The 24,386-nt window shown below is 41.2% G+C and overlaps 1 protein-coding gene across 1 annotated transcript in view; it reads right to left on the bottom strand.

Moving 5' to 3' along the window:
- Positions 1 to 1,650: 1,650 nt before the first annotated feature.
- The window catches only part of LOC147692969 (protein SSUH2 homolog), a 459,976-nt gene continuing 437,240 nt past the window's right edge, over positions 1,651 to 24,386 (bottom strand). Inside the window, exons 9-10 of the mRNA XM_086939219.1 lie at positions 4,388 to 4,495; positions 1,651 to 1,968 (exon numbers count right to left, since the gene is read on the bottom strand). Of these exons, the coding sequence (XP_086795345.1) occupies positions 1,828 to 1,968; positions 4,388 to 4,495 (249 nt within the window). The 3' untranslated portion in view covers positions 1,651 to 1,827. The remainder of the gene's footprint in view (positions 1,969 to 4,387; positions 4,496 to 24,386) is intronic.

The following is a 24,386-nucleotide window of genomic DNA, read 5'->3' as shown; positions in this document are numbered from 1 at the left end:
AGTGATATAAATCACAATAGGGAGGGGGAACAAAGGACGCTTCACTCGTCCCCTACCCGGCTGCACCTCAGAGGTTTCGCTCCTCTGCCACAGCCCTTGAATTTGCGGCCCGTCATTGTGCAACATCGTCCCTGGATTGCATCCACACATTACTTTCAAATACTTCGCCACCTCCAACCACACGGGTTGCCTCTGGATCCACACACTGCTTCCCTTGGATCTCAATACATTGAATAATTAATTACGTTGTAGGACCGAATTCTATTGGCACGTACACGGATCCCTGACGCCTCGTTGTCTTCACTACTCACTGATTGCTCAGACCACAATGGTTGGATTTTCCCTGTCCAATTTAGCACTACTCTCAAACTAATGGCCATTGACCTGATGATGACCTGCAATCATTCAGGTTGAAATGCCGTCGACTACCCAGCCTAGAACTTGGGCGCTGTTGTGGTCTATTTATTTATCTGGAATCCTGTACGTCAACACTGTATATATTTTGTAAGTTTGGCCACTTTAATCTTAGTCATTGTCGCTGTTCATGCTGTTCTCTTCACTCCTGTGTCACTGCACCGCCCACCTTCACTAGCATGCCCAGTGCTCAGTTTGTGTGTTATGGCCATTGTATATTTGTTAGTACTGTAGTGCTGCTTAACTACTTACAATAATAACAATTTAATTCTTTCACTCTACCTTTCTCGTTGTGGTCTCCCCTCCTTTATTCCCCATCCCTATTGTGATTTATATCACTGTTTTTACTGTCATATTGTAATAATTTCCAGTTGAGACATTGGGGCCCATTAGGATGTAGGGCGGATCACCACCGCCCGCATAGTGGTGGCGATCCGCCCTACATCCTAGCCCACCCGCCACCCATTCCCCCTGCCATATTAGTATGGCGGGGGGACCGCGGCGGACGGGAAGACCGTCCCCCGCTTTTCCACCCGGTCAACGAGTTGACCGGGCGGAAAAGGGTTTCATGTGGTAGTGGTGTGTGTCAGACACCGCCAGCCATTTTAACAAGGGGGCAGAAACATGCCTTTCTGTGGCAGCATTGCCGCCACGGAAAGTCATGCGGTAAATGCTTGCGGAGGCCCGTTGCGGGCCCCCAGGGACTCTGGGGGGGGTGCCCAGCAGTTCCATGCACAACATGGCAGGCACCGCGCGGCACAACATGCCTTACTGGCATTGTGGCGGGCGGTGCTGAGGGCACCGCCCGCCACAATGACAGGAATGCCACAGTGGCAGGCGCATGCTAATTTCCCCCACGGGTCCCCCCGTCCTTATGGCGTGTGGTCCCGTTTCCCAATAGGGCGACGGGCGGACATCCTAATGACCCCCATTGTTTTTTGTTGCATACTACGCTGGGTCTTACCTGGGTTAACGGGCCTTACTCCTGTTATTGTTCCTCCGTTTAATTACAAAGACATATATAATTTTGTACCATAGGCACCAAATTCCACATTTTCCCACCTTACGCCCATTTTTATAATTTCTTGGAATGTGAGTATTATTTACTCCAGTTAATGAGCTGTGCCTCAATGAATACCTCCACCTGTCCCTTGTTCGTTGTCAGGGCCTAAGTCCCACACTCTATGTTTGTAAATCGGTATTAAAATAAAATAAATGCAACTAATGGTTTTTTTTGAAAATAATTTTATGTTATAAAACATTATGAAACTTTTAAAATGAATAGAAAAATCACATTAAGATGTTAACCATACTCCTTGATTTAAAATCATGATATAGTCAATGTCCCGGCCGGTTATGTGATTCTGGAAGAAGGTTCAGTCCATGGGATGCCCATCAGTGAGTTCTCCTCATTCACATCACAGCACAGCAGCACTTTGCTGGATAGTTGTCGGTGTATACTTTATTCTCCTCTCCATATACAAAATAGGTGTGCGGCTTCTCGCCCCAGGTATAGTTCACCTTGGTGAGTGCAACCAGCTCGATGGTTTGTCTCTAAGAAAGAAAGCAAAACAGCCGAGACACCTTTAGATCAACTGAGGTCCTACAAGAACACTACAATTGTCTGGAGAGTGCTTCCCATGTACCGAGGTCACCAAAGCATGTGAGTGTTTATATAGCAGTGAAGGAATAGATTTAAAATATATCTACATTTGAGCTGGATTAAGTCTTACTTGTGACAATGTCTTACGCAGACCAGACAGATTGTCTGGATTGCCTAATCTGCATGTTTACATTAATTGTGTTTTTTCTCTTCAGGATAACCCCCCCCCCCTACACCCTAATAAGAATGAGTAACAGGGGAAGGTAGATGTAGAGGTTTCCCTTTCCCACATTGGGAACACACCTAGTTCTGCTGTTCACATGAGAACTTTCTGTGTTTCCAAGATGGGAAAAGTCATACAATTGGTTTGTGAATCCAATAAAGTTAGGCATCAGACACAGTCATACCAGGAGGAAGTGGGCCCCTCACAGCTCTGTGTCCATGAAGCACTGCAGCATGGTCTTTACAGTTATGTGCTTTTGTAGGCACTCCCTGAGTTAGAGTGTAAACCAGGGAGGTAGTGGGTAACCAGCTATATACCTCATTACCACACTCCTCTAAATTAAGTCCTAAGACTTGATAAAAGCAAGCACTACTTAATGTTGAGAGTTCAATAATTTTGCTATTGCTGTGTGCAGCATTCCTCACCAGATTATTAACATATGTATAAAATATGATAAGCACCGTTTTTCGAAAGGATATATATGGTATTTGTATATTGCAAACCCAGCCATAAGGCATCGGAGTGATACTCAAAGGCACCTATACATTCAATGAGCAATAGGAGAGGCAGCTCTCTTTTGGGCTCAGACTGGTACATCATTGGAGTGCGGTCTTCTTTAAAGTGGTGCGTCTTCAGGTCTTTCCTACATTGGAGCAGCGTTGTGGTGGATTTGGGGATGCTCTCCATGATATGGGGTACATAGATGGAAAAGGACTGCATCCTTGTTTTTTTCTTTCTTTACACTTCTTAGGTACTCAGTAGGAGTTGTATTAAGAGGTTATGCAGATTGCAAATACAAGTGTAACCAGGACTGGAGTTATCATGTTGACATCTCTGGACCCAATAATTCCAGGCCTAGAGACATTGGGCCTTACAGAAACAGTACAGTGGTTTGGGCTGCTGCAGGTAGCATTGTACAGCCTAGCCCACTGCCTGTTGCAGTCCTACTGGAGCATATAAGGCTCCCCCGAACAGGTATAAGTGTGCCCTTCACCTTGGCCCTCTCATTTAACACACCCACCAGTAGACCCGCTGATAAGTTAAGCAGGTGGATGATGTCGGAATCTTTTTGTTAGAATGTTGGAAAACCACCTGGAAAATCCTGGCTTGAGCAGTTATTCGGGACTGCTATATAAATGCACCGAGCCAGGTGGTCATGTGTACCACAACTAATATATATGCTCCTAAAGCAAGGTATTCTGGCACCATTAATGGCCAAATGTACCAGACACATCTACAAGTCCAGTTTTGCACACATGTAAAGCTGGATGGATCCTTTCTGCTCTCGACATTTGTGCCCCGATTATACACACCTTATGCCCAAGTCACATAGAGTACCACTTGGATCCCTCCTTCCAGGTGATAGGTTAAGCGTCAAGAGGGGGGATGTGTTCTGGTGGCTAGAGCTGCCACTCCCGTCCTCGGCGAATCACTCAACATAATATGATTCTTAAGCTCCCTGGGCCCGATTCACATAACTAACTTAAGATAAAATCCTAAACTTACTACCATTTTGGTATTCACAGCAGGCACTTACTCATTTTGGTATTCACAGAAGGCACTTACTCATTTTGGTATTCACAGAAGTTAGGAGTCCAAACTTTAGGACTTTAAATGCCTTCTGTGAATACCGAAAGTCTTAAAGTTAGGATTTTTCTCAGTTTCGGAGTAGTAAAGTTAGGTGTCCTAACTTTACTACTTCTAAACTGCAAAAAATCCCAACTTTAAGACTTTCGGTATTCACAGAAGGCATTTAGGAGTCCAAAAGTTAAGACTCCTAACTTCTGTGAATACCGAAATGAGTAAGTGCCTTCTGTGAATACCAAAACGAGTAAGTGCCTTCTGTGAATACCAAAATGGTAGTAAGTTTAGGATTTTGTCTTAAATTAGTTCTGTGAATGGGGCCCCCTATGCCTAGAATTGTAATCTGTGTAAGGTGTATTGTTATAATCCTTACTTGATGCATACGATCTATGTCTCCCAGCTCTTCACTTAAGTAACGGCGCTCAGTTTGCACTATGGAATTACAAATGCATAAGCACATTCACTGCCAAAAAGAATTTTTGAATTCCCGGTCCTCTGCACCCAAGTGATCCACAAACATCTTCTGCATAAGTCACTTTTATATAACATTATTGTGTTCTCACCTGTCTTATTATTCGTGGATTGTCTGCAAACTGAGACTTGTGTTCTTGGATGTAGCTCAATGAAACGCTTGTCACAAGAGGGTCAGGAAAAGACATTACTGCCACCACCTCGGAGGGTAGAGAAAAGATTAAAGATTTTACTGGCCTGGAAATGTATTGTTTACATGGACACAAGCGCAGGTATATGCAGTCTCATGCCACAATGGTTTGATCAATTAAAAGTTATATATTTTTTTAAACTGTTTCAATAGCGCCTAGCACTGAGAGTTGTGAGAGCGCTTTTGATAGAACAGCAATGACCCAAAGATCTTACAGCCTAAAGGATGAATGTCAAAGAGATAACTAGCAAGTCATTTTCAGTATATGAACTATTTATTTAACAGCTTTATGTAGCACCCGGCACTGACAAGTATGAGAGAGCATTGCAAAGAACAAATGTAAATGAATAATGTTATTCATGGGGAGAGCTGGGTACTAGTGCATCAAATTTATATTCTTCAGAAGACGTCTGAGTTCTACATCAAGTGCTTGAGATGCCAACCTTTCCTTTAGACCTTTGTCCATATCAACCTCCCCCTCAGATCTGCGTCCATCCAAAATGACTAATCGTGTCATAAAATTATTACACTTGCTGAAAAACCAGTAGCTCCATTAACACTGGGGGCCTTATTTATGAAAAGTGACGCATCGCTGAGTGAAAACAGCGATGCGTCACTTTTCACTGCGCACTCCTTGAGACACCAATGATGCGTCATATTTAATGTATGACGCATCATGTCGCAAGGAGTTACAGATACGTCAGTATTTCTGACGTATCTGTAAGCGCAAAAGTGACGCATTGCTGTAGTGTGTCACAAAAGTGACGCAACTCCAGCAATGCGTCCTTTCACATGGGGAAAGCCCCATGTGAGAGGGCTTGCGTCAGTCTTACACCTGCTGTGAGCCAGGCGCAAGATTTTGACGCAACAGCTTCCTAAAAGTGACGCAGTGAAATCTCATAGATTTCACTGCATCACTATTACGAGGCTTTTTGCGGGGGAACGCCACCTCTGCATACATAATACCTGACGCAGGTATAATGTGGCGCAGGGGTTTAAAAAGTGACGCATCTACCTAGATGCGTCACTTTTTAAATATGGTGCAACAAGGCGCATGTTTTACGCCGCCGATGCGTCACAAAATGTGACGCATCAGCAGCGCAAAACTGACGCAAGGCCTCATAAATGAGGCCCCTAGGGTTGGGCAGAATTGGGGGAATTTGTTTCTTCGGAATGCCATTAAAATTGCGTGAGATTCTGTAAAATTCAGCAGCAGGCGGAGTGGGCATTTGCTGCGATTTCCTTAGCACAAAATGCACTCTTGGTCCATAAATGGATGCGAGGATGCATTTTACTCTAAGAAATATTGCTGCCAAATACCAAATGAACTGACGTTCATATCCATCAGCACCCTGACAAACAATGCAAGAACCAGCTGCATGTCAGTCACGAATGGCACAGCGAATAAGAGGCAGCGAGCAGGAGGATATGGAGTCATGTGCGACCAGGCTGGTCCCCTCGGGTCACCTCGCTGCGTGTCCCTGTGTTGTCTTTCAGCCCCATTTGCTGTGGGCAGTGAATAATTGCCTCTCAGCAGCCAGCAATAATTTGTGTTAATGAAGAGGAATGCGAGTTACTATAATTAAGTAGCCCTAAACCACTGACTGAGGTGGGGCCGCCTCCTTCGAGGTTTATATTCAGCCAAGACCGTGAATTAACCTGAATGACTTACTAGCCAGCCTCTGTAGACCCTATCCAGACAAGACAGTGCTAAGGAATGTGGTGGATTAATTCTACAGTGTGCAATGACTTCAGTAGTCATTGGGATTCATTTCAAACACTGGGAAGTGTTAGAAATTTCAAATCTTTATTGTAATGTAAGTGTTAAGAAAAGATCTTGATAATAGGCTTGATCTGCAGATCTTGCATATTGACAGATAAGGGTCCGGAAGCGCAGGACGAGTATAATTAGGACGAGTATAATTTGGCCAAGGTCAAAACATTTTCTAAAGTAGGAGATCTGAGATTGCAATGCTGTGCTATTTGCCCCAAAGGCTTTACAACTTCCACTGTAGGACATTTTGTTGGAGACTGTGAGACAGGACTGTTTCCCCGTGAGCATTGTCTAGGCTAGAGTGTGTTTGGTTCCAGTCCAGTTTTTTAATCTATCACTTACTAGAACCTTTAAGTCTGATTCAAAGTGCTCCTAAATTCGGCAAAAAATGAGAGAAGAAAAATAAGGGTAAAAAAATAATAATACCTAAGTACACAGTATTTAGCCAAATGAAGAAGTCAGAAATAAAAACTATCTTCTGAAGCCACAATTTACATCTAGGCCAGCCCTGGGGTGGGAGGATTTTGATGGCAATGCCAAGAAAGTATCCATCATAGGGAAACACCAGTGCATGGCGAGATATTTTTAATACAATATTTAGAACCAGCATGAACATGGTAAATTCAGTATTAGATGTGAAGTCTCCTGGGGGCATATTACCAACAACTAGCGATAATTTTTGTCTCTAACTTGTTTAGAGACAAAAATTATCGCCGCACATTGGCGATTTTTATCGCAGATAAACCTTGCTATTAACAAGGTTTATCGCAAATGCGATAAAAAACGGCCGAAATGCATGAATATTGCTGAAAAGTCAGCGATATTCATGCATTATCGAGCAAATGCTCTTAGCCATGTTATCCACCTCCCATTGGATAACATGGCTAAGAACTGCTCAGGGCAGGTGTTAGCTTTTGGAGATATTCTCGCTTAGCGCGAATATCTCCAAAAGTTGGTAATAGGAGATAGCGATGTTAGCGACTGTTTTCAGTCTCTAACATCTTGGCACGCCCACTTTGCATCTCATTAGTGATAAATATCACTGACATGCAAAGTGGGGCCCAAGATGGTCGCTATCTCCTACTAGCTGTCTCTAACTGGTGTTAGCGACAGCTTGGTAATAGGGAGATAATTTTATCTCCGCTTTCTTGGCTTTTAAAGCCAAAAAAGCGGAGATAAACCCCCTTGATAATATGCCCCCTGGTTTCATGGCTAAAACACAGCCACTAGACAACATTCAGTGATGGTGCCTCCCGACCCCAGCTCCCTCTCGCCTGCCCACGTGCTCGGCCACCTACCTTGTCTCTTGATGCCGCTCATAGACACGTATGGTGCTCGCATACAGTCAAGTCCCACATATGAAACTTAATGAACACAACTGTGACTGGGCATTTTGATAAATGCTTTCTGAGTAGATGGGCTTCACTTCTTTGCCACACAATAATACAAATGATGAAATAAAGTAGAGATATAAATAGGCGGCATAACATTTCAAAAGTAGTGCAGTACAAAAGCAGTTTCCATTATGGTTTGGCAAGTGGGTTTTCTGGCTGCCTAGTCAATGTCATTGAGAAATGGAGATGACTGGTGGAAAGAAGCATGGGCGAATTTTGCGAATCTGGCGTTCGCAAATTTGCGGATTTGCGAACTCGCAATCCGCAAAATCCGCGAATTCTCGCGAATTTGCTGATTTTTTTTGTGTTCGCAAGGATTTCTGCCAGTTCGCGAGGGTTTTGTACCAGTTCGCAATTGCGAACTTACATGTCGGCTCGCAACGGTCGCGATTATGTTGTTTCTACGTCTGGTTCATCATCACAGGTTCCCAGCACCCTCTGTTTCACCACTGCCACCCTCTGTTTCACCCATGCCACCCTCTGGTACATCAATGCCACCCTCAGGTTCATCATCACTGTAGATTATGGGGGGGAAAAGCAAGCACACCTGCCCTGCTTCAACTGACATGAATTAATTTGGGGTTGATTTATTAATGTGTCACTGTTTTAAAATTCCAGTCTGCACCTGCTTCCTTATCTGTAATTTGCTTTCTGTTGCAGTGCAATTTTTTTTTCCAGGACCTTTGTGGCCTACTTGTAGCTGTTCTATGATCCGGCTGTGAGGGTCAGAGCAGGGCCATACAATTGTTGCAACTAGCAACTGAACTCTGGAGGGGCCCCAGTCAGGAAGCAGTACAGGGAATGGTTACTAATGATGAATTTGAACTTTTGCACCTGCTGCTGAGTGCTTTCAGTTTAGCAAAACTCGTTTTTCTGCAGAACAACAAATGTAATGCCAACAAACTTACTTGTGAAAGTTTATTTCTAATCCAAAAGTGATCCAAAGAAAGTCAAAAGGCCTCAAATCCAAAAAAGGGCAGGCAAATGTCAACCTGAGGAGTTATTCTGATAAAAATCATCATTTTCAGAAGGTTTAATCTGCTTGCTAGTGGATTTCTTGTGCAGAATTGCAAATTTTGTAATTTCGCGAGTGCAAGATTGTTGCTGCCCGCCGCACCTACATGTTCGCAATTGTGAACATACACCGCACGCCGCAAAATTGTATCACCAAGAAAAAAAAATCCGCTGCGTGCGAATTTGCGGATTTTCGGTAAATTCGCGAGCGTTCGCGGATTGCGAATTTACCGAAAATCCGCAAAATCCGCTAGCGGAACGGATTTTCCGCCCATGCTTAGGTGGAAATAGAGAAGTGTCTAGGGTAGCGCCTTCTGATAGGGAAGGCGGGTGGTGACACATGCCCATTGCATTTTTAGGTGGATTGTGTTGTTAGGTGTTAAGAGAGATGCCACACCATGAGTGAAAGGTTGCCATGTTTACTTAGCTCCTTGCAGGATTTTGCCTAGCAAGAAACGTACTAGACAAAAGGAGGATGATGATGATGATGAATAGCCATTTATGAAGGTTTCTTAATTCTCTGATGGTGGCGGATGGAGACTTCTAATAACAAATTACCAACAGATTCCCCTTAAAAGACCTTGAACAAATAACCTTCTTGTATCCAGCCTCACACACTCAACCAAATTTGCTACCACTGGACCTTATGAATACACAATGGACTCAATCTATTAAAAAAAATCATAAAAATATAATGAAGAAATCCACCAGTATGCCCTCATATAAAACATAAATAATACCATCCATAATACATCACATATACATGATAATAATCAACAATACATTACATATAGATAACAATACATCCACGAATAATTAAAAACCCAAAGGGAGGCAAATTAACCGAAAAAACTGCAGTTGAATATTTAGAAAGGGTTACACTCCCACTAAGTGTCTCATTGGGTATCGTTGAGTATGTTCAATGACATATTATACTTCTCCAAGCACTGTGGGTCATAGTAATAAAAATCCATCAAGGCGTTTTGGTAGTCTTAATTGAAATATACCACCTTCTTCAGGACAAATATATTAATTCTCCCCTCCCAAACGAATATCTATAAAAGCACGTGAACACAACATTTGTCAGTGTTGTGAATTTTGTTTTGCACATGCCTTTTCAGTGTTGTGAATTTTGTTTTGCACATGCAAAGTCAGAGAGTCGGACATTGTAGGCGTTGAAAGTACCCAAACACTCTGTAAGATTCTATGATTCAATGAAAATGATTTCATTTTCTGAAAAAAAATATTTGAGGCAATTTATTAAACATTTTTGTTGCAAATGATACTCTTGCAAATGGGAAAAGTGAAAAAAAAAGTTTTTAAAATTTTGGAAACTGTGGTTGTGGTTCAGCAACAGAGCAGTGCTACAAGGCGGTTCTCAAGTTTAACGAAACAGGGTCTTGGCTCCTACCACAACAAGGCTAAGCCAGGTATATGAAATAAAACAACACAAATGCCAATGCTGTATTTTGCTCTCTATAGTCTGTTAGAACCCATATGAACAAAACATACCGGTCTGTTTAGTATAACGTCACTAGTTTATTGATTTATTTGTTCCACTAGTCCGAAAATTATTTTTTGACTTTTTCTTATGCATATACAAAAAAGAACAATTAAATACAATCTATAATAATAACAAACAGTCACTGTACATATTTACAATTCATCCACTCCCACCTTTCTATCCGACACATTCATTCTGCAGCCATACCAACCCTTGCATACACAAACAATCAGAATTAAGTGGCCCTATATCAAAAATAAACGTTTTACTCATACAATTAGTGTGCCCTAAAGGCTATTTCAATGGAACAGTGTTAAATGCAGATAATCAATTGGAACCATATCCTATATTTAAAAAGAAATCGTCCTTCTAATCCTTGTCTTTCAACGGCCTAGGCTCTCCCTCTGATCTTTTGGGCCTCCTTCTTTTACCCAGTACCCGCTCATATCAACCCCGGAGAGCATCATCAAGTGGAGAGAACAGAGGCAAACAGTGAGGTTTTTACAGGGGCTGGGAAGCCATGTAGTTCTCCTCCTAAGCCTCCCTCCCTTGCCTGCTTTTGCTTGGTTTATCTTGGGAGAGCGGTGCACAGTGAGTAAAGGCACAGAGGTACGGAGGTCTACATCTGTTGGAAGCCGGGGAGTGCTCAGCGTTGGAGCACAGTGCTCAACCCTGAATCGCTTGAGGCTGAACTACTGAAGGGTTCTGCCATAAAATGCCCTGAGATGCTTGTGGCCCAGTGCACAGTCTTGAACCAAATTGAAGTTCGGAACACAAGAATCTAGAAAAGGGGCTGCGGTAGGGTGGGTGCTAGTGCAGCCATACTGAGTTGAGCGTGATCTCGTTGAGATGGCCCCACAAGGTTAGTGAACTCTGTGCTTGCTCCCCCATGACACACTAAACATACCAAAAACATTTAAGCCTCCTGTTATTGTTAAGATTGCAATACAGGCTTGACTAATCAAGGGAACCAAGACGTCTACAGGAAAAATGAAATCTGGCAAGATCGGACAACAGGCTGCGCAGAAATGATTGAATCAAAAAAAGATCGCATAGAAATCCCAGACGGACGTTGTGCCAGATAACACGACTAAAGCAAGTGAAAGCCATGGCAATCCATTGATATCGCCAATACAGACATTTGGGAAAATGAAACTTTGCTGTAAATTTATGTTTTTAAAAGACTCAGCAGCAGTCATTTATTCAACGACAGAAAATATTGCAGAACTGACAATCCACTCATTCCTCAAAAGTCAGATTCACTATTGAATCCAGATTCACGGTCCAGCATAAGTCCATCTATGAATTTAAAAGTAACAGCCCCTGGCAACAGTGAAATGTCAGTGGATAAAGTTATCATTATACAGGCCCAGGTTCAGGAACCAAGCTATTCTTATTCAACGCCAAGACCCCACCCAAACAAGTGCTATCCTCATACAAACTCCATCATTGACATCCATAGAGGAATCGGAGAACTCCTGGTTGCGCTCAATTTTACTAGCAAATCATACAGATCTAGTACAGGCAATGGAAAGTTGAGACCATCTATCTGGTTGATGATCCTGTAGGGCATGAGCAATCTGCTACTTAAATCCTGGATTCATCTTGGGCAATTAACCCAAGAAGAGCTAATTAATGAACATAAGTCTGCATTTAGCGACCAAGGAACATTAACTCTGCCACAGCCAGAAGACATCAACGGAAATACATGTGATGGCCCTTCGTTGAGCGCAATTAGGAAAATAAAGACCCCACATACTGTTGTCTTTACTAATAAGAATGTATTTCTACCCAAACCAACCCTTTTTACCATCATTAATATAGTGAAAGATAAGGAAAAAAACATATATATTTAAACTATACCATGCAGTTTGCAAGCAGCTCCTTGACACTTCATAGGTTACTGTCCTATATCATAATTGTAACTTATGAACTGCAAGGAACAAAAGGTTCTCTACAACAAAAGCAGTAACCTACTGAGCTATCAACATAAGATACAGTTCTGTTATGTGTATGGTGCACATTTTTGCAACCGGCATATTAACCCTCTTTACTACTTTATGATGAGTCAAAACTGCAACCAGACAAACATCTCTCTCCAGCACAAATATTAATCACAGGAAACCATTACCTCGCAGTCTCAACAACGACCAGCCTTTGCAAAGCATTCACTACCCCAACTGCGACTTTACCACAAGGTACTTTAACCCAAAAGTTGTTAAGGCGACTTGCTGTAGGGGACTTGTTTTTGGACTGGTGTGAAACTATCTCTGACGGGATACATTACTCCGTAGCTTGCATGTCTAATTGTAAATATGTTATGTAATTGTGTACATATGTGAACTTGTATAGGCTCCCAACATTTCCCACCCTATGAACAGTGCTTGAGCTGAGGATCTTCAGTAAAATCTTATTATGATACCACCATTGGAGTACTGTGCTTTTCTAAACCCAAAGTGTACTTGCCTGTGTAACCAATTAATGTCATTGCGTGTATATCTAAATTGAGAACCTGCCTTAAGACACTTCATGTGCCACTACATGTGTGGAAATGCACTCTCTTTTCACTTTTTTAAGCAAAGGTTTGGAGTGATATTTGGTGCTGCACCATATACGCGGTCTGGTTCCCGGCGTACATAGCCTTAGTTGCAGCGCACAGAGACCTTAAACTGCCGCACACAGAGGAAACAAATTAGAGGGAGCATTGATCTCAATATGTGTGTATGCTTATGAAAGTATATATATATATATCTATATTCACTGAAAAAACCATAGGTATTACACACGTTATAGTTAGGAAATAACATTTGAAAAACCTATGAAATTCACTGAAAAAACCCTAGGTTTTACACACGTTATAGTTAGGAAGTAGCATTTAAAAAACCTATGAAATTCACTGAAAAAACCATAGGTTTGACACCAGTTATAGTTAGCTGGAAATTTTACTGACATAAAACCAATGAAATTCCACGTTATAGTTAGTTGGACTCACTATAACTTGCGCGTGTAATGCACTGCTGATGACATTACATATTACATCACTCATGACATGGTCAGTGACATCACTCATGACATCACTGATGACACCATCCAGTGAATGTGTATCTTACTGAAAAATAAATATTTTTTATATATGTATATGTAAAGGTCGATGGAAGAATAAATGTTTAAATAAATGTTTTAATGAATGTTTTAAAAAAAAAAAAGATTGGTTAACTGGCTTATTAAGTGTATCTTAGTGAATACATATATTAGCGAGTAATGTTAAAATATTTAAATATATGTATCAGTGTTTCACTTTGTGAATAAGTGGCTGCATGGGTTGATGAGTACCTACATGTGTGTGTATATGGGTTATTAGATGTTTTTTTAGTATCAGTATGAGTGTCTCTATGGTTTGGTGGGGGTGTTACTTATCATATAGATCCATCAATGACTGACTCACTGTTTCTATGTTTTTTGAAGACAGCATATGTGCAGGACTGTATGGGTGGATGAGTGTGTATATGTGTGTGTTAGTGTGTGAATGCCTGCCTCACTAGTGTCTTTATCAGTAACGAGATATGTTTTAATTTAGTATATGTGAGTATTGATATATATAAGTCAGTATATGTGAGACTAAGAGATAGAAAGAGTTCCTGTTTAAATAAGTATGTGTTTCTATAAGTGATTGTTTAAGAGAGTAAGTATGTATAAGTTTCCTTAGAAGTAACGTGGTAGTGTGTGTATTGTTGTATATGCAAATAAATGGATGTTCAATAGTTTATTTGCATGTGTGAGTATGTGTGTGAGTAACTTTTGGATGATTGTCGGTGTGTAACAGGATGAATAGGTGTATCACTACATATGATGAGTGAGTATATGTATGAGTGACTATATAGAACTGTTGGTGAATGAGAGAATGTGTATATAGATGGTGGAATTACTGAATTGGTTGTTGTAACTGGTATGGGTATCTCCATTTTTTTGAAAATGTTAATTTCTATTTTCCAATATGTGTTTTAAGGGTTACATTACACTTAAAGGAGGTCTGTCATCAGTGATGTCATGAGTGATGTCACTGACCATGTCATGAGTGATGTAATATGTAATGTCATCAGCAGTGCATTACACGCCCAAGTTATAGTGAGTCCAACTAACTATAACGTGGAATTTCATTGGTTTTATGTCAGTAAAATTTCCAGCTAACTATAACTGGTGTCAAACCTATGGTTTTTTCAGTGAATTTCATAGGTTTTTTAAATGCTACTTCCTAACTATAACGTGTGTAAAACCTAGGGTTTTTTCAGTGAATTTCATAGGTTTTTCAAATGCTATTTCCTAACTATAACGTGTGTAAAACCTATGGTTTTTTCAGTGAATTTCATAGGTTTTTTGAATGCTAGTTCCTAAGTATGAAATCACGTTCATAACTAGATAGTGTCACCGCCTACACGTCCTGAGAAGCGCATGTAAAGTCATGTGACTTGAAAACAAGACTTCCAATTGGTTCTTAGTAGTTTCTGTTCTGGAATTTACACGAAGCACTCCACCCACTTTCCTCACAATCTTTTCTACTCTCAAGAGACAACAACGTCGAGCATCTTCCGGAAAACTTTGCTGAAATGGCTGCCCTTTCGCATTCATCTTCCGAATCTGAAGGAAATGAGCGACCACCGTTAAGAAGAAAAAAGGAATCTTTCATTTGGCAATTTTTTACTTATCCTGAAGATCAAAAGAAAGTGAATGCGCCAAAAGTAACCTGCACGATATGCAATTCGAAGCTCTCAAGGGGAAATCCAAATAGAAAACATTACTTTTCTATACACACCATGCTGCGGCATGTTAAACAAAGGCACCCTGAGCATTATGCAAAAGCATCGACAAGAGCCCTGGCCACGCTATTACCATCAGAGGTGGCCAGCACATCTTCTGGTGGACGACCTGTATCTCCATCGAGTGCTGAGATGGACTTGAGACCATATCTTGCGAAGGTGCACATGAAATGCAACGAGTGTGGAGAAATTCTTTTGTATGGAGAGCAGAGCCTCGTTCTTATTAAACTCAAAATTGAAAGTCATAAATGCCCCAAGAAAAGATAAATTTCTTCACTTCATTTTCATAGTATTACATACTGAAAAATGTAGTAGCAACTTTAAGAAATCGAAAGCATCATAACACTTGTTTCCAAAAAAAAAGAAAAAAAAAAAAAGTTCTTTTCAGAACTAACTCTTTCCACCAAAACGTGCTCCAAGAGCATATTATGAAATGTGTTTTCGCCGCTTTATTTTAGTGCGAGACCGGGTGCGCGCACCCTCCTATCGCGTACAGGACCTGACACTTGCATGTGAAGTCATGTGACTTCAAAACAACACTTCTAATTGGTTCTTGGTAGTTTCTATTCTGGAATTTACACGCAGCACTCCACCCACTTCCATCACTTTCTTTTCTACTCTCAAGAGAGAACAACGTCGAACATCTTCCCGAAGACTTCGCTGCAATGGCTACCGTTCCGCATTCATCTTCCGAATCTGAAGGAAATGAGCGACCACCTTTGACAAGAAAAACGGAGGCCACGCTATTACCATCAGAAGTAATCAGCACATCTTCCGGTGGACGACCTGTATCTCCATCGAGTGCTGAAATGGACTTGAAACCATGTCTGGCGAACGTGCACATGAAATGCAACAACTGTGGAAAACTTCTTGTATACGGAGAGCAAAGCTTTACTCTAATTAAACACAAAATTGAGAGTCATAAATGCTCCAAGAAAAGTTAAATTTCTTCACTTTATTTGGATAGTATGACATACTGAAAATGTCGTAGCAACTTTAAGAAATCAAAAGCATCATAACACTTGTTTCCCAAAAAAAAAAGTTCTTTTCAGAACTAACTCTTTCTACCAAAACGTGCTCCAAGAGCATATTATGAGATGTTTTTTCGCCACTTTATTTTAGTGCGAGACCGGGTGCGCGCACCCTCCTATCGCGTACAGGACCTGACACTTGCATGTGAAGTCATGTGACTTCAAAACAACACTTCTAATTGGTTCTTGGTAGTTTCTATTCTGGAATTTACACGCAGCACTCCACCCACTTCCATCACTTTCTTTTCTACTCTCAAGAGAGAACAACGTCGAACATCTTCCCGAAGACTTCGCTGCAATGGCTACCGTTCCGCATTCATCTTCCGAATCTGAAGGAAATGAGCGACCACCTTTGACAAGAAAAACGGAGGCCACGCTATTACCATCAGAAGTAATCAGCACATCTTCCGGTGGACGACCTGTATCTCCATCGAGTGCTGAAATGGACTTGAAACCATGTCTGGCGAACGTGCACATGAAATGCAACAACTGTGGAAAACTTCTTGTATACGGAGAGCAAAGCTTTACTCTAATTAAACACAAAATTGAGAGTCATAAATGCTCCAAGAAAAGTTAAATTTCTTCACTTTATTTGGATAGTATGACATACTGAAAATGTCGTAGCAACTTTAAGAAATCAAAAGCATCATAACACTTGTTTCCCAAAAAAAAAAGTTCTTTTCAGAACTAACTCTTTCTACCAAAACGTGCTCCAAGAGCATATTATGAGATGTTTTTTCGCCACTTTATTTTAGTGCGAGACCGGGTGCGCGCACCCTCCTATCGCGTACAGGACCTGACACTTGCATGTGAAGTCATGTGACTTCAAAACAACACTTCTAATTGGTTCTTGGTAGTTTCTATTCTGGAATTTACACGCAGCACTCCACCCACTTCCATCACTTTCTTTTCTACTCTCAAGAGAGAACAACGTCGAACATCTTCCCGAAGACTTCGCTGCAATGGCTACCGTTCCGCATTCATCTTCCGAATCTGAAGGAAATGAGCGACCACCTTTGACAAGAAAAACGGAGGCCACGCTATTACCATCAGAAGTAATCAGCACATCTTCCGGTGGACGACCTGTATCTCCATCGAGTGCTGAAATGGACTTGAAACCATATCTGGCGAACGTGCACATGAAATGCACGAACTGTGGAAAACTTCTTGTATACGGAGAGCAAAGCTTTACTCTAATTAAACACAAAATTGAGAGTCATAAATGCTCCAAAAAAAGTTAAATTTCTTCACTTTATTTGGATAGTATGACATACTGAAAAATGTCGTAGCAACTTTAAGAAATCAAAAGCATCATAACACTTGTTTCCAAAAAAAAAAAAAAGTTCTTTTCAGAACTAACTCTTTCTACCAAAACGTGCTCCAAGAGCATATTATAAGATGGTTTTTCGCCGCTTTCATTTAGTGCGCGACCGGGTGCGCGCACCCACCTATCGCGTACAGGCGTCGAGACACGCATGTGCAGTCATGTGACTTTAAAACAACACTTCCAATTGGTTCTTACTAGTTTCTATTCTACAATTTACACGGAACACTCCACCCACTTCCCTGGAAAACCAGTTTATCGAAAAACTTTTAAAGCCTCCTCTTATGAAATATTCGACATCGTTCACATAGCAGAGTAGTAAATAGCACTATATACACTCCGTCCCTTAATTATAAGAGACTTATTGCTATGTGAGAACAACTTTTGTTTTCACGCGATAATGTGAAATGCTGAGCCTGTTACAGAATTTTCTTTTACATATATGTTACTATTCTCCTTCGAGCACTAACACCGTAGAAAATACCACCAATAGCGGTGATATTTTTTACACTGAGAACGGGCGATTTGTATCGCTTAGAGCCCTTACAATTATAAAGTTTTATTTCCTAAGTCTCTGATCTCCAACTGTGCAACGTGGCTCCCCTGTGTGTCGTAATAAGGTCCATAAACAAAAACTACAGGGCCAGCATTATACACATGCACAGAACCACAAAACGACAAGAGCCACCATGTTAATATATATCCTTAATATAATAAACCTCTGAGAATAAATACATATTTCTGTGGCACCCCATAAAAGAAATTTGGCGTCTTCTGACTCTGCTTCATTACCAAACACCCTAACCCCCGCCCCCCTCACTCTTCACTAAACTCCACACTCCACCCCACACGGACCCCCTATTACAAACCCCCAACCTACCCTCCCTGCCCAAGCCCACCATGAACCTCAAACCGCCCCTGGATAACTTATAAGACACAGGATTACTAAAACTCAAAGAATAGGCAACAGGCAGATAATCTAAATAGTACATAAAGGCACATATTTTTTCCATAATACTATTGAAAAACATGTTCTATTTTTTATAAATCTATCATGCATCTGACCCTCTAGAACCGCTTTCAAAACGTGAACTATAAACCTCTACTTTTCATTTTCAAACCATACACTTTCAATTACATTATTTTTTTTTTACAATTCATGTAATGTTACACACCTTTTCTAAAATACACCAGTCCCTGTTATTTATAAGGATTTATTTTCAGTCTTCATCAGTGACACTTTCTTAACATATAATGAAAATCACTGTAACTTTTTAAACGACAATGCTAACGCGGTAAAAATAACCCTTCATTTGCTTTCCTTTAAGAATGCAGACTATCTACCCCACGCATGCGTTTCTTGATCTTTGTATTTGGCAGCGAATACCGACCTTGAATCGGAAGACATGAACAAGAGCTCCATTGTCACATTTAAAACTGAACGTTGCATCTGCTCACACACATATCTTTCACTTAGCTAACATTCACAGAAAACAGCATTGATGTAAAAAAAAATTGACCTTGCTTTACAACTTGCTCAAATGACTCCCTTATTTTTTAACGCATCCTCCACTTCAAGAAAAGCTACTTTTTTGATAACTACTGAGCAATATATAAGTGACTAGACTCCTAGAAAATTTATCAAGTCATTCTGCTCCTCTCCACTGCATAGCCGGCGACCTAATTCTGTGGAGTTGCTATACAACCGGCAGTGCTGCGCCGTTTCCTTTACCATCTTGGGAAATTCAAAATGGATGTCCCTCCTGCCTTCGCAAACGAGCCGGACCACTTAGAACTATTTCGACAGAGAATGCTTCTGTACTACGGCACCTTACCACTCTCAACTTTGAATACTTCATATCGATTATCATTTCGATATTCGTATTTCACCTGTGTGCAGCCTGTATTTCATTGCCTGAGCTGTGATTTCACGTGGGCCCTGGATTTATGTCTCTGCAATTTGGTACCTCCTGAACCGAATTACAATCATCTCATGAATCCGTTACTTGATCATGAACAGCTTTGTTACAACGGAGGGTTTATGGCCTTTGCAGCGATACAAGGAGTTCTGGGTCATTGGAATATATTCGCAGCGGCGCAAGATTTCCTAACAGAGAGCTACATCGAAAACCCACCGAGCTGCCCTATGATGGTAAAAGACGCTCCAATAATGACAGATCATGAATGCTCCTTTCATCTTCTCAATTGGATGGCTGACATGTTTTCAGATGATAACAGTGATTTCCTGTTAGAAGCACTTGCTGCATACTTTGCCTACACAATGGACGGTTAACTCTTTCCTAACAGAGAACTACATCGAAAACCCACCGAGCTGCCCTCTGATAATAAAAGAGGCTCCAATTTTAACAGATCATGAGTACTGCTTTACTCTTTTCCATTGGATAGCTGACATACTTTCAAATGATAAAAGTGATTTCCTGTTACAAGCAGAAGCTACCTATTTTGCCTAAACAATGCTTCAATAACTCTTATACAAGCCATTGACGTCCTCATTTCCTTTTGCTTCCCTATATTCTTCACGTTCTTTTCCATATTTTCTTTTGAAGAACAGACCTATTGGCTTTATTAACAGTGGACATTATGATTTCGTGTTGTTTAAATTTTGGTCTTTTATGTGGACTACATTTGTTTCTTCAGCTACTCGATTTTCAACTTTATTTTTTTACAGTCTAATCTCAACAATTCTATTGCATATCTTATCTAAGGTTATTTCAAACGTACTCGATGCAAAACTCGCTAATATATGCTACATGTACCCTAATTAATGTGTAAATTTTAAACGAGTTTTTTATAACTGTAAACGCCATTTCGCATCTCAACTGCTTATTTCCGCCTCACACGCCTCTGCTCCTTTAATTTTCTATAAAATTATTAATTTAAAATACTTTACAGAAAAATATGTTCTTTCAACAATATTTCCATTGTTACTTGTGCTGTATTTCAAATGCAATACTGCAACCTTCAAAAGATATATCAATACAGTAGTTCTCCTCAATACTGATTTGCGCACCATCCAACAGATTACATACATGCACCTCTCGCCATTTTGTCGCTTTTGGCGCCTTTTTTTCCCCGTACACAGTAACATAACACAAACTTGATAGTGCTTCGCATGTAGACAGCTGATTGATAAAGTAATGATGTATAACCACTTGCATTTTCATATATCGTTCCTAAACTGAAAGGCCAGAGACCTTCTTCCATTTATTAAAATATAATATACTTCCTTATAAGAGTGTACAATGTTTTTTTCCAACTATATTCATTTTTCTTCAACTATAGCGTTTGTATTCCATGTACTACTGACAATACCAATTACTGTGTTTTTTGCAATTTCTGTACTCATATTACATAATGATTTGCCTTTAAAACAGTACATTTCTAAATAAACATTTCAAATATTCACGGTTTCTCTTTTAATCCATAATCTCAACTGAAATGATTTCATATTGAAAAACTATTCATGGGTTCCACATAACCTTAACTGTAGTCACTGAGGACCTTATTTATGAAGACCTTCCGCCGCCGGTGCCTCATTTTTTAAAATGGGAAACAGTGACGCACCGGTGGCGCAAGGCCTTCATAAATAAAGTCCTGAATGTTTTCTTTTCTCGACCTCACTTACTGATACTAGAACCTGCAAGCCAATTACGGCCCGTGAACTCTTTCTTAGTAGGTTGCGCACCGTAAAGACAGTTATACCACTGTTAAAATTTTTTTTTTACTGTTACCAAGCACCGCCACAGTTCCGCTTCACTCAGACTTAATCACTGCTCCCACGCTTCTACAGGCCAAACGCTATGTCGTATTTCTCTCCTTATCACCCTTTCATCTCCACAATAACAAACAGTTCTCCGCCTGCCACCACAGAACAGAGTCAGATACAGAGGCACCAAAGAGTGAACCCATCACCAACTGCCATCTCCGGCTGTTTCCATGGTTACACCTCATTCTGCACCTTGCTGAAGGCACAGGTCAAAAGTTCATGTCTCAACGTTCTACAACAAACTAAGAAGACTATTTTCCCTCCAGAAACACCTGCCAATCCACAGCTCTGTTACATGTCTTGTTTTTTCACACCCAATAGTACTTTTCGTTTAACATAAACATTAACATGCAACGTACTGTTCAATCTCCACTTATTACAATCAACCAATCATTTTTATTTTTTTAACCACACCCAGCCTCTTCCTTTTTCTTTATTTAGAATTTCAACTTCTAACTACCATTCCACTTCCAGAACCGATCGGAGGACGACTACAAATCCCTTGAAAATGAAGGTCTGGCTTATAGGACACAGTTATATTCACTGGAGTGAAAAATATGCAGTAAGCAGACGAATTTGCAACCTCGGCTTACCAAATGTACACATAACATGGATTGCCAAAAGAGGATTGAAATGTCACCAATTGATTCCATTGGTGAAAACTTTTATGCATCTCCCAGAACCAGACCTTATAATTGTGCACTGTGGTGGGAACGATCTAGGCACAATCACTGGGGTAGGTCTGGAAATGCTTCTAAAAGACACCTTTCGACAATTGATGACACTTTTTCCTCGATCTGCCTTGGTATATTCCAATATATGCCAAAGACAGAAATGGAATTGGTCCAATCAACATTGTGCACAATTTGAGAAAGCAAGGAGACATGTAAATAAATCTGTTTCTGCGTTCCTCAGAGATTATAGCATGGGTTCTATTTACCACAACAACTTGCGATACCACATGCAAGACGTCTATAGGAGAGACGGTGTTCATTTCACGAATGAGGGAAACAGAATCTTCCTCTGCAACATCAGGCTCTGCATCGGTACTTGCTTATAAATGCAGAAAACACTCAATTAACACAATGGCTCTTTTCAGAGCCACCTTATATCTAAGCACTCAAACTTCTGATTTATCTCCATTTTCACACTCTTGTAAATAGGTGTGCGCGACCGGGTGCGCGCACCCCGTATTTTTTTCCGGGAAAAAATTATATCTTTTTGCGTTTAAGGGCCTTACTGCACACCCCGAGAAAAGCTACGCAGCAAAACAATCTCCACCTTCTCCCCTTTCCATGTTTCAACGCTTTGAAATGAACAATATATTTACTCGCAGTGACAAAATGGCGAACAAAACTTCCTGATTTCCTTCGAATCGAACGTTAACAGACGTCACACAGCAAAAAAAATTCCGCTCACGCGCAGCCGCTTGAGTGCGCGCACGCGTGCGCGCCTATAGATATATAATTGACTTTAACTTTAATTTTCTCAACAACTACTGAACGGATTTACACCATTCCAAAAAAAGCGTAATCTGCGAACCAGACTCTACAGTTTTGCCAAATTTCTTATAAATCCATTCAGCCGTTCGACCTGTAGCCGAGTCTAAAGGTCCTATGGAAAATAACATGCAGAAAACACGTTTTGGGACCCCCCTTATATCTCAGCCCCCACTTGACCAATCCCCCCCAAACTTTCAGGGAAGGAGCGCAGCGGACCGAGCCATCTTCTTTGAGAAATTCGCTAAGATTATTCAACCAGGGCCATAGTTATTCCAAATAGAATGTTGAGGATTTCCTATGGAAAACAATCCTAGCTATAACTACCTACTGGCGACCGCCAGTAGGTAATATATATATATATATATATATATATATATATATATATATATATATATATATATATATATATTGATATTTATATATATATATGTATATATATATATATATATATACACACACATAAATATACATATATAAATACATATATATATACACATAAATATACATATATAAATACATATATATAGAGAGAGAGACTATAAAATGCTACTTAAATGTATGTATTTTACAATATATTAATGCTATATATCGAAATATTTCATATTTACTATTTTATCCGATATATTTCTATTAAAAATCAATATTTGGGGGGCGTGGCTTAGCGGGCGATCATGGCGGACATGGCTTGCTAAAGCTCCCGCCGGCCTGACGATTATCCTTCACTTTCTCCTAGCCCCCGGACCCGAAAAGCACATCACGGCTGGGGCGAAGGTAGCGGACGACTCTGGGAGCCATCCGGTGCCGGGAACGGCGCGCCGTTTCCCTTCCAGGCGGTGAGGCGAGCTGGAGCAGAGAGCGGCCTGGTGCCGATCGGGCAAGCCGGGGCCTCAATTTTGGCGCACCCGGACCGGAGATCTCGTCCTGGGGTCTGCGGCGCCATTCTCTGAACACGATCCAGGGCTGCCTGCTGCAGGCGAGCCACCGCGGGATCCCCTGCCTTTCCTCGTCGTGCAAGCGAAGAGGGCTTGTGCCTGGAGAACGCCTCGGAGAACCTGCGGCCTACCTGGCCTTGGCGGAGCCGGGGCCTCGAGATGAGCAGTCCTGTAAAAAGGTTGACAAGAACCAATAAACAAAGATCCTTAAGTATTGCCCGGCGGTGTCGCCTCTTTAACCCACAAAATATTAATCAATGAAGAGGCAGGCGCTGGAGACTGGAAGGCAGGAAACAAGGGTTTATTCTCTCCGGAGGAGAACACATCAGTTCGTACAGCAAGTATCGTCACGAGGTGCTCTAGCCGCATCTCTGAGGCTTGGCCTCTTATACACAAGTTTATGATCTTTATTGCATGTAACACATTCTTGCAATGCTTTGAAGTATGAAAGGACATCCTCGGAATCTCCCCTTCAGGCCCGTTCCCACACACATTTACAGTTGAAGTCCCCACCCCGGTCACAACAGGTGATGATTATCGCGCAGCTGGACATTCCGCCGATTCACGGAATGTGTGGGATTGATCGGATTTCATAGGGTGGGGGGGTTTTGATCAACTTGAGGGTCTTTTGATGGGGGGAAGCTTCCTACTGTACGGGGGGCAATAAACAGTATCCGCAGGGCCAGGTGGCGGCCTGGGAACGAGGAAGACAAACGGGCACACAGGAAAAGGGAGTTTGTATCAAAGGACCTGGGACCATGAAAGGAATGAAGGGAGGTGTCGCGCTGGGAACAGGATGGGATTCCGAGGCAGAGCTGTGCTGAA

This window comes from Lissotriton vulgaris, chromosome 9, assembly GCF_964263255.1.
Source record: "Lissotriton vulgaris chromosome 9, aLisVul1.2, whole genome shotgun sequence".
Taxonomy (NCBI): Eukaryota; Metazoa; Chordata; class Amphibia; order Caudata; family Salamandridae; genus Lissotriton; species Lissotriton vulgaris.
Note: the sequence above shows the minus strand (reverse complement) of the source record. Positions and strands in the feature narration are given on the sequence as shown.